The sequence below is a fragment of the Branchiostoma floridae genome, chromosome 9 (assembly GCF_000003815.2).
Source record: "Branchiostoma floridae strain S238N-H82 chromosome 9, Bfl_VNyyK, whole genome shotgun sequence".
Lineage (NCBI taxonomy): Eukaryota > Metazoa > Chordata > Leptocardii > Amphioxiformes > Branchiostomatidae > Branchiostoma > Branchiostoma floridae.
Genome location: NC_049987.1, coordinates 12,028,092 through 12,041,762, shown reverse-complemented (window position 1 = coordinate 12,041,762; position 13,671 = coordinate 12,028,092). Strand labels below are relative to the sequence as shown.

At 44.3% G+C, this 13,671-nt stretch overlaps 2 protein-coding genes across 6 annotated transcripts in view; both read right to left on the bottom strand.

Annotated features, from left to right (window-relative positions):
• LOC118422153 overlaps positions 1-3,336 on the bottom strand; it is a 3,569-nt gene extending 233 nt beyond the window's left edge. Inside the window, exons 1-4 of the mRNA XM_035829670.1 lie at positions 2,004-3,336; positions 1,546-1,629; positions 784-831; positions 7-588 (exon numbers count right to left, since the gene is read on the bottom strand). Coding sequence (XP_035685563.1) covers positions 7-588; positions 784-831; positions 1,546-1,629; positions 2,004-2,811 — 1,522 coding nt within the window. The 5' untranslated portion in view covers positions 2,812-3,336. The remainder of the gene's footprint in view (positions 1-6; positions 589-783; positions 832-1,545; positions 1,630-2,003) is intronic.
• Positions 3,337-4,689: 1,353 nt separating this feature from the next.
• The window catches only part of LOC118422413, a 68,682-nt gene continuing 59,700 nt past the window's right edge, over positions 4,690-13,671 (bottom strand). For 4 of the 5 annotated variants that reach the window (XM_035829956.1, XM_035829957.1, XM_035829954.1 and 1 more), the window contains 11 exons: positions 13,322-13,534; positions 12,762-12,994; positions 12,492-12,585; positions 12,084-12,225; positions 10,631-10,838; positions 10,066-10,304; positions 9,732-9,909; positions 9,337-9,539; positions 8,578-8,670; positions 7,397-7,602; positions 6,941-7,225 (listed from right to left, as the gene is read on the bottom strand). In XM_035829956.1, the coding sequence (XP_035685849.1) occupies positions 6,941-7,225; positions 7,397-7,602; positions 8,578-8,670; positions 9,337-9,539; positions 9,732-9,909; positions 10,066-10,304; positions 10,631-10,838; positions 12,084-12,225; positions 12,492-12,585; positions 12,762-12,994; positions 13,322-13,534 (2,094 nt within the window). Of the gene's footprint in view, positions 7,226-7,396; positions 7,603-8,577; positions 8,671-9,336; positions 9,540-9,731; positions 9,910-10,065; positions 10,305-10,630; positions 10,839-12,083; positions 12,226-12,491; positions 12,586-12,761; positions 12,995-13,321; positions 13,535-13,671 lie in introns of all 5 variants that reach the window. The other variant, XM_035829958.1, reaches the window with a different exon arrangement.

The following is a 13,671-nucleotide window of genomic DNA, read 5'->3' as shown; positions in this document are numbered from 1 at the left end:
CATAGCACTGCATCTGCCCCTGTGGGGAGACCGGACCACCACTATAGGGCTGCACCTGCCCCTGTTGGGAAACCAGACTGGCACCACCCCACCCCCCACTGTAGCGCTGCACCTGCCCCTGTGGAGGGACTGGACCGGCACCACCCCACCCCCCACGGTAAGGCTGCTGCTGACCCTGTGGGGTGACCGGACACCCACCACTATAGGGCTGCACCTGCCCCTGTGGGGGGACCGGACTGGGTCCACCCAACCCCCCAATGTAGCGCTGCACCTGGCCCCGTGGGGGAACCGGACCAGCACCACCCCCACTGTAAGGCTGCTGCTGACCAGCACTCCCCCATGCTCCTTGCAGCTGTACTGGTGCAGGACCCTGGGGCTGGTGCCATGCTAGTGGTCTCAGAAAACTTGCAAAGGTCTGCAGGATTTTTTTCCACATGTTCACCTCATGTTCAAACTGTTTCTTTTGCAGTTCTAGCTGAAACTTAAAGTCTTCCTCAATGGACTTGCTGTAGGAGGATTGAAGACCCTTGGCAAAAGCCTCCAGGGCCGCTTTCATCTTGTTCCTCTTTTGACGGGTTCCATTGCCACCTGTACATACAGAAAAATGAGCAAAGTTGAAATTGTTGCAGCAATGAAAACATTTTGATAGAAATTAATTGATCATGATGGAGACCTCCTGTCTGTCATGCGTAACAGAGCCATCTGGAAAAACTTTATAGTGTCACCGGAAGGATGAACTGAACTGAACTGAATTGATCATTATGATCATTATGTTATACTAACCTCGGCGTCGCAAAGCAGATGAAAACTTGCCTCTTTTTGCCTGTGGTGCTGAAGACAGAAGAGTCATGTTTTAATATAAACTGTAAATGTAGAAATGTTTGCGGTGGTTTTATGTTCGCGGTTTTTGCAGTGGCCACTTCACCGCAAACTTAAAACCACTGCAGCAAGCATTTTTCCATTATTGTTTTTGACTACAGTCTATGGCGCTACCACAAACTTAAAACCACCGCTAACACTCCATTTTCCCGCTATCACGAAAGTAAATCCGTTTATGGCGTTTACAGTGCCATTGACACCAGGTATTAACACAATCTGGCCATTGTTAAATGCTTTTCTGCTTTATTTGTTGATATATTCTTGTCAAACAAATGTATACATATATTTGTTATGCACAGACACAGATTACCGTAAACAACAGTGAAAAGACAAGGCAGGATGTGGAAAGAATTATCTACTTTGCATAGCGCTAGTCTGATTTTAAAATCATTACCGTTGTTGTCGGGCGTGGCGTAACTGGTAGAGCGTTCCGCTCGGAACATAGAGGTTCTGAGTTCGATCCCCGCCGTGCCCAGCTCCGACATTGTGCCCTTGGGAAAGGCACTTAACATGACCTTCCTCACTTCACCCACGTGTAAAAATGGGTGCCTTCTGTCTGTACCGTGTATGTGGCACTGTTAATATAACTTATAAGTTACAAAACTTGAGTGCAGTGTCAAATTGTCTTCGTCTGTCCAAAAGCAAAATAGAAAAAAAAATTATTACCGTTGTTATCACCAACATTGGATCCAGAAGATGATGTTGATGACCTTGACGACTGGCTGTCATCTGAGTCCGAGTCTGATTGATCTGTAAGGTACAGATAATAATGGTGTAACAGTGACCATTTGTCCTTTCTTTTTTATGTATGAATGCAGGAATACTTTTGTTATGTAACTATGTATGAAGAAAGACCCTGTGTTCTTGTTAACACATTAAACTAAAACATGGAGGCTTTATGAAGGTGACAAAACTTCCTTGATTGAAGTGATAAAGAGCTAAATTAGTCTACCAGAGCTACTATACAAGACAATAGGCTGGCTAACGTTACATACAGACGCCACATTCACATCACTCACGGAGAAATAAACTTTCATAAATCTAACGTTACTACGGAAAGTTTTAGAAAGTCTGTAGTTAGAACATTTGCTAACATGGCTAGGAAAATTTGGCGTGTTCTGTACCTCCATCATTTTCGCTTCCACTCAGATCGCTGCAGTCGAGAGAAGTGTTGTCGTCGCTGTCTCCTGAATCTGAGTCGTATTCGGCAGAACTCGGTCTACGTCTGATCGGGAGATAGCGGAGGAACTGATCCAGTTCGCTAAAGAAAGGCATGGTGATCCACTTATTTCTCCCGTTCAACTGGTTGTGGTCCAGCACGTCGTTATACTTCCACCGCAGCGCCTTGGTCTTCCATCGGCACTGGGCGGCTGTCTTGTCGAAGCCGCCCTCCCCCATGGCCTTGGAAATTTCTTCGAAAACTTTCTGTTTTCCATTAACTTTATCGAGTTTCTTCGGGATGAGTTTCTTCTGGATCTCCTGATCCCCCCAGATAGATATCAGGAGTGCCGTTTCCTCATCTGACCAGTCAGAGCTTGAGTTGGTGTTGTCGTCGCTGTCTTCTGAATCCGACTCGTCTTCGGTTAGCACCATACTCTCTATTACGAGTCTAGGCCTGGAAGTCGGGCGATGGCGGAGGAACTCATCCAGTTCGCTGAAGAACGGCATGGTGATGCAGTCTCTCCCGCGGCTCATGTGGTTGTGGTCCAGCACGTCGTGATAATTCGTACGCAGCGCCTCGGTCTTCGATTGGCACTGGGCGGCTGTCTTGTCGAAGCCGCCCTCCCTCATGGCCTTGGAAATTTCTCTGAAAACGACTTCTTGTTTTCTACAAAATCTATCGAGTTTCTCCTGGATCTTCTGATCCCCCCAGATAGATATCAGGAGTACCGTTTCCTCATCTGACCAGTCAGAGCTCCAGTTGGCGGCCATAACGAGCTTTTACAGGGATAAAAGACACCAAAAATATTCACTGACAGCTAAACACTTTCACTTTTCCCGCGTGAGGCTCGAATTCGAACTATGACCCGAAGTTCCCGGATGGTGACGTCATGAACAGAACATGGCGGCGAAACGGTATTCTCCAAGCAGAGGTTGGGTCAGTTTTTTTACCGGCCCCTCACTGAAGGGAGCGAGCCGCTAAAGACCTGACAACTACTAATATCTCCGCGACCCAAAATAGCTTGCAGAATAGCGGAAAGGATCAGTGTGGCTCTGCGCCGCCGCTTTTGCGTTCATTATGACAATTCGCAATAAGATAACAACAAGGAGGTGATATAACCTCCTTGATAACAACAAATAAAAAATAAAAAAAATTTTTATGTCTTTTAGAAAAAAGTGTTCGTACCACTGGTACAATATGAACATGGACGTCAGAGGGAGCCCTTTTACTACACCGTCTTCTGAGAGATCTTCTGACACAAAATACTACCTACCTCCTGGAGACCGAAGACAAGTATTTTTGTTATACCGTCTCCTGGCAGTGTAAACATTAGTTTGTTACACATTTGTTTGTAAACCTTAGTCATCATTCATATTTAAAACAATTAGACACATGCATGTAATTTTCTGATATATTTTCTTGGTCTACTTACATCAGTTAGGGGGTGTCCAGAGGTATCGTGTCAGTGTGGGCGGTGTTTATAAAACGAACTACTAAATACTATGCATGGTATAAAACTTTTAGATATCTTCATAATTTACTAGGATTTATGTAGATTTTGTTGCCAGTTTAAAGTTGCTTTTATGTAATATAATGTAACGGTGTTGTAGGGCTAGTGGCTCTTGTTGTAGACTCCATCGGTTCTTATTTGGTTTAATAAACAAGGCTATATGACAAGTTTAATACTTTACAGCCCGCAAATAAGAATTCTATAAGGTCAACATGAGACAAGATCGCAGCGACTATGTCGTCTTGGGAGAACAAACTTTACCGTTATATAGAAGCAAAGGCCAGCCGAGTGGGATTCTGTATCTGCATCTATTTGGCTTGGATGGCTGATCTGTCCATTGGATTTGAGATCACCAGCTTCTCTATCTGTGATCCTGGTATGTCGTAAAACCGGCGCTGCTCCTTGAATGCGCCTAGGTTGATTTGTAAATTCAAGAACTGCAGTAAAAAAGGACCATTGATTCTGTTCTTTGTACTTTAAAAGTTCGCATGGGGTACTTTGTATGTCTTCTCTACTAGCCCTTCCCTCAATGTAAGGTTTCGCACTGACTAACGTCCTTGTGACTACAAACCCATGGCATAAGAGTTGGTGACAATCGTATCGACAAGCCAAGGCCTCTTTATCGGATTCTTCATGTCAAGCACTAATGGTCCAGAGAGAAAAAGGAACAAATTGATAAATTATGTAAGAGTATTGGTCATGATCAATGTTACACATACTAGTATAGTGCATATACCTGCAGTATTGTTCTGAGCTAATAGGGGGCCTTATTGCTCCATAGCTACAAATGCATATACAAATGTATACTAGTATTACAATAATGCTTTCAGATAAAATGATAACTCTATGACCGGCTGACTGCCCCGGGTAGGCCAATTTCAACTATTTTTCCCGGTAACCCACGTAGTCCGGAAAATACAATTTGTCCGTTTTTCAGTATATCTAACTTCTAAGCACTAAAAGACTATTCTTCAAGCAGAGGTTGGGTAACGGAGATATGGTAGTGGTCGGGATTTTTACCGGCTACATCGAGCCGGTAAAAACCCCGACCACTACGAATCCCCGCGACCCAACCTCTGCTTGAAGAATACCAATAGACTACACTGACACAATAAGAGCAACAAAGAATGCGAACAGTAGTACAAGAAAACTTCCTTTATTTGAGCCGCACAAGGTAGAAAATTACGTCATCAATCTACAGCAGTTGGTGGTGGTATCAAAGACATGGCACACTATGTTCTGTTCACAAGGACACCATGGAATGGACGGCGGAGACAGCCAGAGAATGTCAATCATCAGACAGCATCATCATCATCCATGTACAGCATATGTCACTTGGCGTGTTCTCGTGTGAAGTCGCGAGACTGTGTCAAGGGGTAGACCAAGCTAACGGATTTTTACATTCATTGCACAGTAGTCAGTACGTGCAAATTTTTAAAAGTCTGTAGGATTATGGCCAAAACGTTCCAAGTAAAAACAAGATCTCAATCTTGACACAGAGTCGACATAAACACGAAGACACCCCTATCAATATTTCACAGTAAGATGACAACAAGGAGTACAAAAATACACGCAATAACCAAGTCTTTGCTCTCCTAGATATCAATCGAAAACCTACTATTGCCCAATAATGACCTCACATATGTACACACATTGCTGCAAATTTAACAATCTGCCACAAATTCTTATCATCGCGGAAAACGTACTCTTAAAAGCTGTCATGCTATATGATAAAGCAAGGAGATTCAATAAAGACATATAAAAATCTCCTTCGGTAGAGAAATAGTTTCAATAGTGCTAAGAACGCAGAAGCAAGTGAAATTAACCAATGCAACAAGTGCTGACTAACGCTGGGAAAGCTTCACTATAAATAACGCTGGTATAACGATAAAACCTTATAGGTTGTTCACTTCATAACACAAAAGGCACAGTGGTTGATGAAAACACGTAGAGATATTGAAAACTTAAACAAAAAGAACGATAAAAGAACTGTATGTAGCTGCGTCTGATCCTACTCTAGGATAAGTACAAACTATTGATTTCATAAACTTTGCGAGATCCTTATACATAAAGCGGACATTGTTTAACAATTGTTCGGCAATACAGCAGAGGAAAATTGTTGTTATAATAACAGCACGCTACTCTGCGGTTACATCTACGCTACTTAATCAACTGTTGTAGAGAATATTTACTCTTCAAAAAGCACCTTTGTACAACATCAATCTTCAGCCAAATAATTTACAAAAACCTCTATATCATCCTATAAAAGTACAAATTGTATAACGCGCCAAGATACCATAAAATAACGCTCGCTTTAGCTTTAAGAACAGGGGGTTGATATTGACAGACATGTATGGCGACAAAAGCTAGGCGTATGCCGCTACTGAATTCAACTCCATGATATCAAACTAAAACTGTCCTGTTTTACATGTACTGGCGTTTCAGTCGTTTGTACATTATCTTTCGTTCACGTGGTTACTTCAGCGCTAACAATCCATAGAGAAACAACAGTCAGACATAAAAACCTGCTTTTGAGAAGGGTTAACAGGCAAATGATTGTTTGAAAGTCTCGTAACTCCTCGTGAGCTCTCGTGAGAAGTCGGGCACGACTGGGGCTAACCAATAATCATCCAAACGTTACATTTAAACAGTAGGTACAATGGTTAAACTATCCTGAAACCTGGCTCACAACGTCTACTGAAACATAACGAACGACATATGATTGATTACCCTGCAATTCTACGCAATCATGTCATCAACACAACGTCTGCTCTACATCCTAGAAAACTAGACCGTTACAGTTTGCTTTCTCTGAGTCCTCTCATTGGTCAACGGAGACCTTTGAACATTGTGACTTCTTCTTATTCAATTAAACATAGCAGCTGAATCTGATCAACAGATTCACGTCTGGATCTAGAAAGTCGACATCCTGGTTTTGAGCAATTTGGCCCCACAAGTACAGATGGAGTTCCTCCAAGGAACGGCGGAGGAACAAGATGCAATAACTAACAATATTCCACAAAATTCAGCTATGAAAGAAACGCTCTGCACTAAGTATTCGTCATGTGGATGCTATGAACTTATATGGCCATTTCGGTGGATAAAAACACTGTCACTAAGTACTGTTTCACTCATGTGTTAGAGAAGTACGTTAGGCCGATAAACTTTGGTTCAAAAATATAAAATCTTACGTTCTTATTCTATCCATACCAGCATCTTTTGCATTCCATCTGCACACAAAATGCACTTTTACCACCTCTGGTTACAACGAGTGGTCAAAACTGGTAAAAGTGTATTTTGTGTCCTTTCTTTTTCTTTTCCCAAGTACATTTCCGTCTGGAATGTCTTGATATGCATAAATGTCTCGGTGTTTTCGGTAGGAACCTGGCCTAGTCGTCACTCTCCCCGTCGTTGAACATGTCGGCTAGTTTGGAGAACCTGGGACCCCAGTCGTGCAGGTAGTCGTAGTTCTGGTCGCCGTCAGAGCTGCTGGAGTTCAGTGAACTCAGCGACCCGGCCAGTGACCCTTGACCTTCGTCCCCGAACGGCATCATCTCGTCGATGGCGCCATCGTTGGTGTCCTTCTCGGCGTCGCCTAGGCGACCGTGGATGAAGTCGCCCACGTCAGCAGCCTCCCCTAGCGGAAGGGTCGGGTACTTGCTCCTGTCCTCGGGCTAGAGTTCGAGGGAGCAGAAAATTGTCAGAACTGCTGTTTGACTTGTGTCTTCTGTGTTATTTTCAAGGAATTAAACTTAAAATTCACGGCAGTTTCACAGCTCTGATTTTACTGATATAAACGGTTAAATCATTCCAGTTCATATTTTTAATTTAAGAATGCGTCTTACCTTGCGCTGCTTCAGGGTATCGCCAACAGACTTGATGAGATTGACGTCATAGGCGTCCTGGTCCTCCTCGCCGTACCCCTCCTCCTCGTACTTCATGATGTTCTCGCGAGACTCCTCGAAGTCCGGGCCGTTCCCGTAGCCGTACAGCGCCTTCTTCTTCTTCTGCTGGTACTGGCGACGGAACGCCACGAACACGATCACAAGGACTGTGGGAGGAAGAAATGTTGTACATTAGAACGTTAGGAAATAATTAGATTGCCAGAAAATTCTTCTCTATGCTTTGAATCCATTGCTGATGGATGGCAAAATCGTCATTCGGGTAATACAAACCCAAGGTAACTTTTTTTTCTTAACAACTACATTGGGAAAAAACTACATTGCCAGAAAAGTCTTCTCTATGCTTGAAATTTATTACTGATGAATGGCAGAAAAAAGTTAATATCATAAACCAAAGTAAGGCTATCCAGGCTTTAACTAGAAAAAATGAGGTAATTCTTTTATTCCCCATGCCTCGATAACTCGATGCGCCACAAGCAACTTAATGAACTACAGCAGTGCAAGATAACCCAGGTCTCTACTAGAAAAATGAGGTAATTCTTTTATTCCCATGCTTCGATAACTCGATGCGCTACGACATACAATACAACACTTCGTCATCATTATACTACATATCACCAAAAACAATGCAGTGTCTTTGTTAGTGTGTGAAGGATTTCTTGTCAGACTGGGAAAGTTGCGGGGTATTGTGCGATTATCAAGTTAGGTGAACACAGATCCGTCCGTAACAGCACGTCATGTCTGACACACGCTAGAGGGCACAGTGAGAATCCCGGGATATTTCCTTCTCTATAAACTAGGCACAATTATCAAAAATAGATAGTCAGATCTATAAAACCCTTTAGGCAGCATACAAACCTACAATTTGAGCTACCTTAATACTCCTACTTTTAGGAGCTTGAAGTTTGGATAGCGAACTTTACAGAACCAGTAGGTATCAAAGAGATTTCGGCATGTTCACAGACATGTACATGTGAAAACGCACTTTTCTATTGCATGTCATACGTTACATCCAGTAAACAAAAAAGCCCGAATCATTTCTTTTTTTATCCAACACCTGTACCGAAAGTCTCGCGCACTCGCGCCGGAACTCTCGCACTGTGCCTGGTCACGTGTGTACTTACTCAGCAGGATGACGAGACAGACGAGGATGGCAACAAGGGCGGCGGGCGAGATCTGGATGGGGTTGACCACGCGGAGCGGGCCGCAGCTCTGACCTGTTAGGGGATACAAAGGGACGCAGGGAGGTCAGTACATGTCATGGAGAGGCACCGCCGTTTGTTCTGAAACGTCGTAAAACGCCTAGGACGAACGGCGGGTTGATCGTCAGGAGTTTTCACTCCCATAATACTCACCGAGGAGAACTAGCAGACAAACCAGAATGGAGATAGCCGCGGGCGGAGTGAGCCCTATGACACCCAGGACTGGGGCGAGTGTAGGGGGAATAGGGAGGCAGTCCAACCCTACATACCGAGGATTGAAAGTCGTGAAGGAAGAAAACGGAGACCATCAGTTTCACAGGTCTAGATCTAGCTCTAGTTCTTACAGTTTTGCTCAGGTCAGGAAAGGGGAGAGAAGTAGACTATATTTCTGTCTCTAAGCAGCTGTTAAGAGGGAAAATCGTACCGTAAGAAAATCGGACAGTCAAAATGCGTAATGACTTTCCTTACGAAGATTTGGATAGATATTTCTCCTCTACTCTCACCAAACGTTTAATACATTTAGAAGGATGACCAGAAAAATGCAATATCATGAGGCGATGCAACCTCCATATTCTATCTCGATATTTTGAGATAGCACTACTATTAATTAATACGAAGGCAAACCATTTTTAATAGTCCAAGTAAATGTTGTTTTCAATTAAGTGTGAGAGGACTACTCACGGTTCGGAACGGCTCCTGACGGGTCGTCCGGACACGTGCAGTTGTAGCCGGTCAAGAAGTTGTTACAGATGCCCGTGCCGCAGGGGTTGTCCTTACACCAGTCGATCTCACTGCTACAGTCCTTCCCTTCGTAGCCTTCCTTACACTCGCAGACGAAGTCCCCGATGCTGTTTTCACAGCTGATGGAGTTCACGCACATTCCGCTAGAAGGATCGAAGTTGCGCCGTTAAAATGTCATCATCACAAATTGTCGGTATTGAATTTTGGTCGCCACTAACACAGTTGTCTTTGAATTGTGCTGGTTAAGTCACCGAGTGATAGAATTTAAAAAAAATGTATAGTCACCCAAGACCCTCCTCTTGCTAACATATTTTTCAGTGAAACAAGCCGGTTACCTGTTGCACTGTTCACTACATTCGTCGCAGTCCTGTCCACAGTCGACGCCCTTGTACCCTGGCGCACAGCTGCAGTTCCGACCAGTCGCACTAGGTGTCGGCGTGTCCAATTCGATACACTCGGCGCCGTTCAGACACGGGAAGTCGTAGCAGTTCCGAATGACGGAACAGTTTTTACCTGGAACGGGAAGGTTACATGTTGTTTAAGTTCACATTGAGATGAAATCTTACTGAAATCCTGAACTAAAAACAACAACTCGCTAAAAGGCATGGTACACATTTCACTTCTGCAGTCAGTCAGCATGGACATCTGATAAAGACCAAGTGAACGTACCTTTGTACCGGTCCGTACATGTGCAGTTGTAGTCAGCGATCTTGTCTGTGCACACCGCGCCATTCTGACAGGGGTTGGGACTGCAGTCGTCGATGTTGTAGCATTCGAGCGGGTCCTGGGACAGGACTCCGTATCCACGGATACACTCACACACTCCCAGGCTGCACTGCTGACCCTCTCCCGTACACGAGTAGGACTGGCAACTAGCAGACTCCAGACAGGCAGAGAAGTCCACATCCCTGTGAGAAAGAATGAAAGTCGGGTTAGACATCAGCGAATGCAAGGTGGAGCCCATTTCAAACATACTCCATGGTTCTCGTTCTGAATTGTGAAGCATGTTGGTCACTCAAAAGTTGAAGGTGTATCGAATGCTAACTATCAGTTTACTATGGGTCCTATCAACCAAACTGGTATTCGTTGGCTACAATTTATCTCTTGACGCCACCATGCGTTTCTTCTGTCTTTCGGCTCTTGGATATCACTGAAATATTAAGTCTAAGATTTTCGTTTGGTGACTTTCGAGGATGGATGGATGTGAAGGAGTTTGAATTTTTGTTTTACTGACCTCGACGCCTCATTTTGGTTCTCGAAGTTGATCTGCGTGGGTGCTTCTTCCACGGCGCTGTAGGAGGCGAAGCGCAGCTCCTCCAGACAGCCGCGGAACGACTGCCGCACCTCGATGTCGTCGGCCAGGTCCGCGCTGTTAGCGTCCGGGAAGCCGCCCACATACAGGCGCTCCGCGTTCAGGGCCTGGGCGCTGTTCTGACTGCCACCTGGCGGGATCAAGGAAACACGTTAGGGGATGATAACGAAACCTAAGACCTGGTTGCTCAAGGTTACGTACCTGTGAGTGTTCACGTTTGACATTTATAAGGATTCGCAATGCAAGATCAGATAATTCGTTATGACGATAAGCAAGTCAAAGAAGCCAACATGACAGGAACAACTCACAAACGCATCCATTGGAAAATAAGCCTGTAATATCTAATTCATTATGTAAAGTGATGTTGTCATCTTTGTTGTTTGCGACAAATGCTTATGATTGAACTGAAACTCCGTGAAACTTAATTCTAGTTTCAGTTTATTTGGCGACACATGCCCAAAGTACTAGAAGCTATCAGTAATGTAAAATAATCATGAGATTTGTGTCCGTAAGTTGTAGCTGAAACAAAACGGTAATTGTCGAACAAAAACAAGACAGCAGAACGTACAACGAAGAACAGAACGCAAATTGGGTTTTCGGGACATGATGAAACTGGAAACAGAACAAACGGATCCCAAGCGACGCATTCCTTGGTTCATTGGTACAAAAACATTTCTGCAGCAACGTAAAAACCAAACGGCGTTTCATCTTTCAGAAATGAGCACATGAGCATAACATTTGATTGGTTCAATGATCGCGTAATTGATGAGGGAAGAATCATTGTTGGCTTGTTGAACTGTTGGCAATGATCACTGAATTGAGAAACAATGACGAGACACGACCATGCATTTATAACTGTGACTTTGGACCGAATGGGAGAAATTTGACGTCCAATTTTTTAAATCCGAGTCGTTGTGGCCATTTGACATGCATAGTCGTATCTCCAGCAAATATAAACAGCATTCAGACTCTTGAAGAACAAAAATCAAACAATAAGATGCAGGCGCGACGGGAACGAGTTGCAGGGGTGGCGTCTCGGGTGGACAGGACGAGCCGGGATTGGCTGGACACATCACGTGACAGCGGCACTCACCATCATAATTCACCTCGGCTAACTGATCGAACACCCCATTGGGTAGCACCTCATGTAAGGAGGCAGTGTTACCAGATCTGTCCACTACGATTTCACGAGAAATGCCATTGTTGTAGTCCCGCTTGTAGGTCCGAAACTTTTCGTCGGAGCCACTACCCTGAGAGGGGAAAGCACAATACATCATCCTTCTGTCACTACTCACGTTCTGTTTGCGACGCCATTTTGAGTCACATGACAGCCAAAATGGCGCCGCAAAAGGAACGACCGGTCCGGAGAACTTACCGAAAGTTACTCGGGCAATAATATTCCCGGCGCCATCAACCAAGGTGGCCATGTTGCCTGTCCTCGTCACTGAAACTTCTTGCATTTCTCCATCATTGAAGGTTGTCCTGGTTGTTTTATATTTAGTGTCTGCACCACTTCCCTAGTTATGATTGAAACCCACAAGAACAAACGCTTGAAATCAAAAATAAAAACATAGATTCATGCCTTCTACACATCTCTTAACTACGCACCAACGTCCCCAAACATGTTTCCGAATGTTGCACAAATAGCCCATGAAAAGATTTTTAAAAAGCCCCATAATCATATAGTGTGGATACTGCATTGCACACTACTAGCTGTAAATGTGCTACAAATTACGAAAAAACACAAGATGACGTTATCAACACATAGGAGCTGCAGCCTTACCCTTGTGTTCAGCCGCAGCACGAGCGCCCCACCCTCCAAGTACAGAGCCAGGTACGCCGGCCCTCCGAAATAGAACAGGAGACCGTCTGTAGCCCTGTAAGAAAAAACGTTATGAACTGTGAGACTTCTTTACTTTTAGTACTTGACTGACGATATAAGTCGCGTATCTTTTCTTCAACCAAAAACTGTACCATAAAACTTCCTAACGACAGAATTGTTTATCTGATGGCAATATGGGACGGAATCGAAGACCTTGTCCTATAAACATACTTAGTTCTGAAGTTGATGCTGATGATAGTGTTGGACCGGGGGTTGTTGTCCACCTTCATCTCTAGGTATGACGTCGTCTTCGTCAGAGTGACGAGGGACGGCGGCAGACAGACGACACACTTGTCCGTCACGCCCAGCTGACTAGAGGGGTTGTTCAGATCGATGTCGGTTTGCCCCGCACGCATGAAGTCGATGCAGACGATGGGGTAGGCTTTCAAACGCTGGGTGTTGAGCTGGGGAGGGGCGGAGAAAATCGAGAATTATCTCTATGCCTGATTGTCGGGATGATTCACTGACTAATCAATCTTAGCTTTTCATGAGACTATGATACTAGTACACATACTAGGAAGACTCAATTGTGCTGGTTGTTTTGGCAAAACAAAAAAGGAAGTCACGCCTACAAAGCTTAGACGTCCAGATATATCAAGACAATTCAATCTCTACAACTGTATAAAATATGAAGATTATCATTTCCGAACGTTTCGAGTGAAACCCATTACGCTTCTTTCTTCTTTCCCCTCACGTAACATGTGTACATGTAATTGAAAATAGAGTTTTACCCTCAGTTGATCAATTGATTCGTATCCACCAATCTGGGTTTCTCCGACGAGGATGCTGCGGCTGAAGTCCAAGTCCACGACCACGTCCGTCAGCACCTCTGGCGTGTAGGCGATCCCGTCGATGATGACTCCGGTGTTGGCGTTCAGGGTCCTCAGGTTTGTGATGGTGACATCGTGGGTCTGATTCCTGAGAACATCCTCACCGACGTACATCTACACGGAGAGGAGGAGAAAACGTAACATCTTTACCAACAAGTAAGGCTAACTTTGCAAGAGATTGATGAAAGCCAAGGCAACATTAGTCAGTTACAAATGTGCTTCTACTCCTTACTGATAGGTGGCGCTGCTGT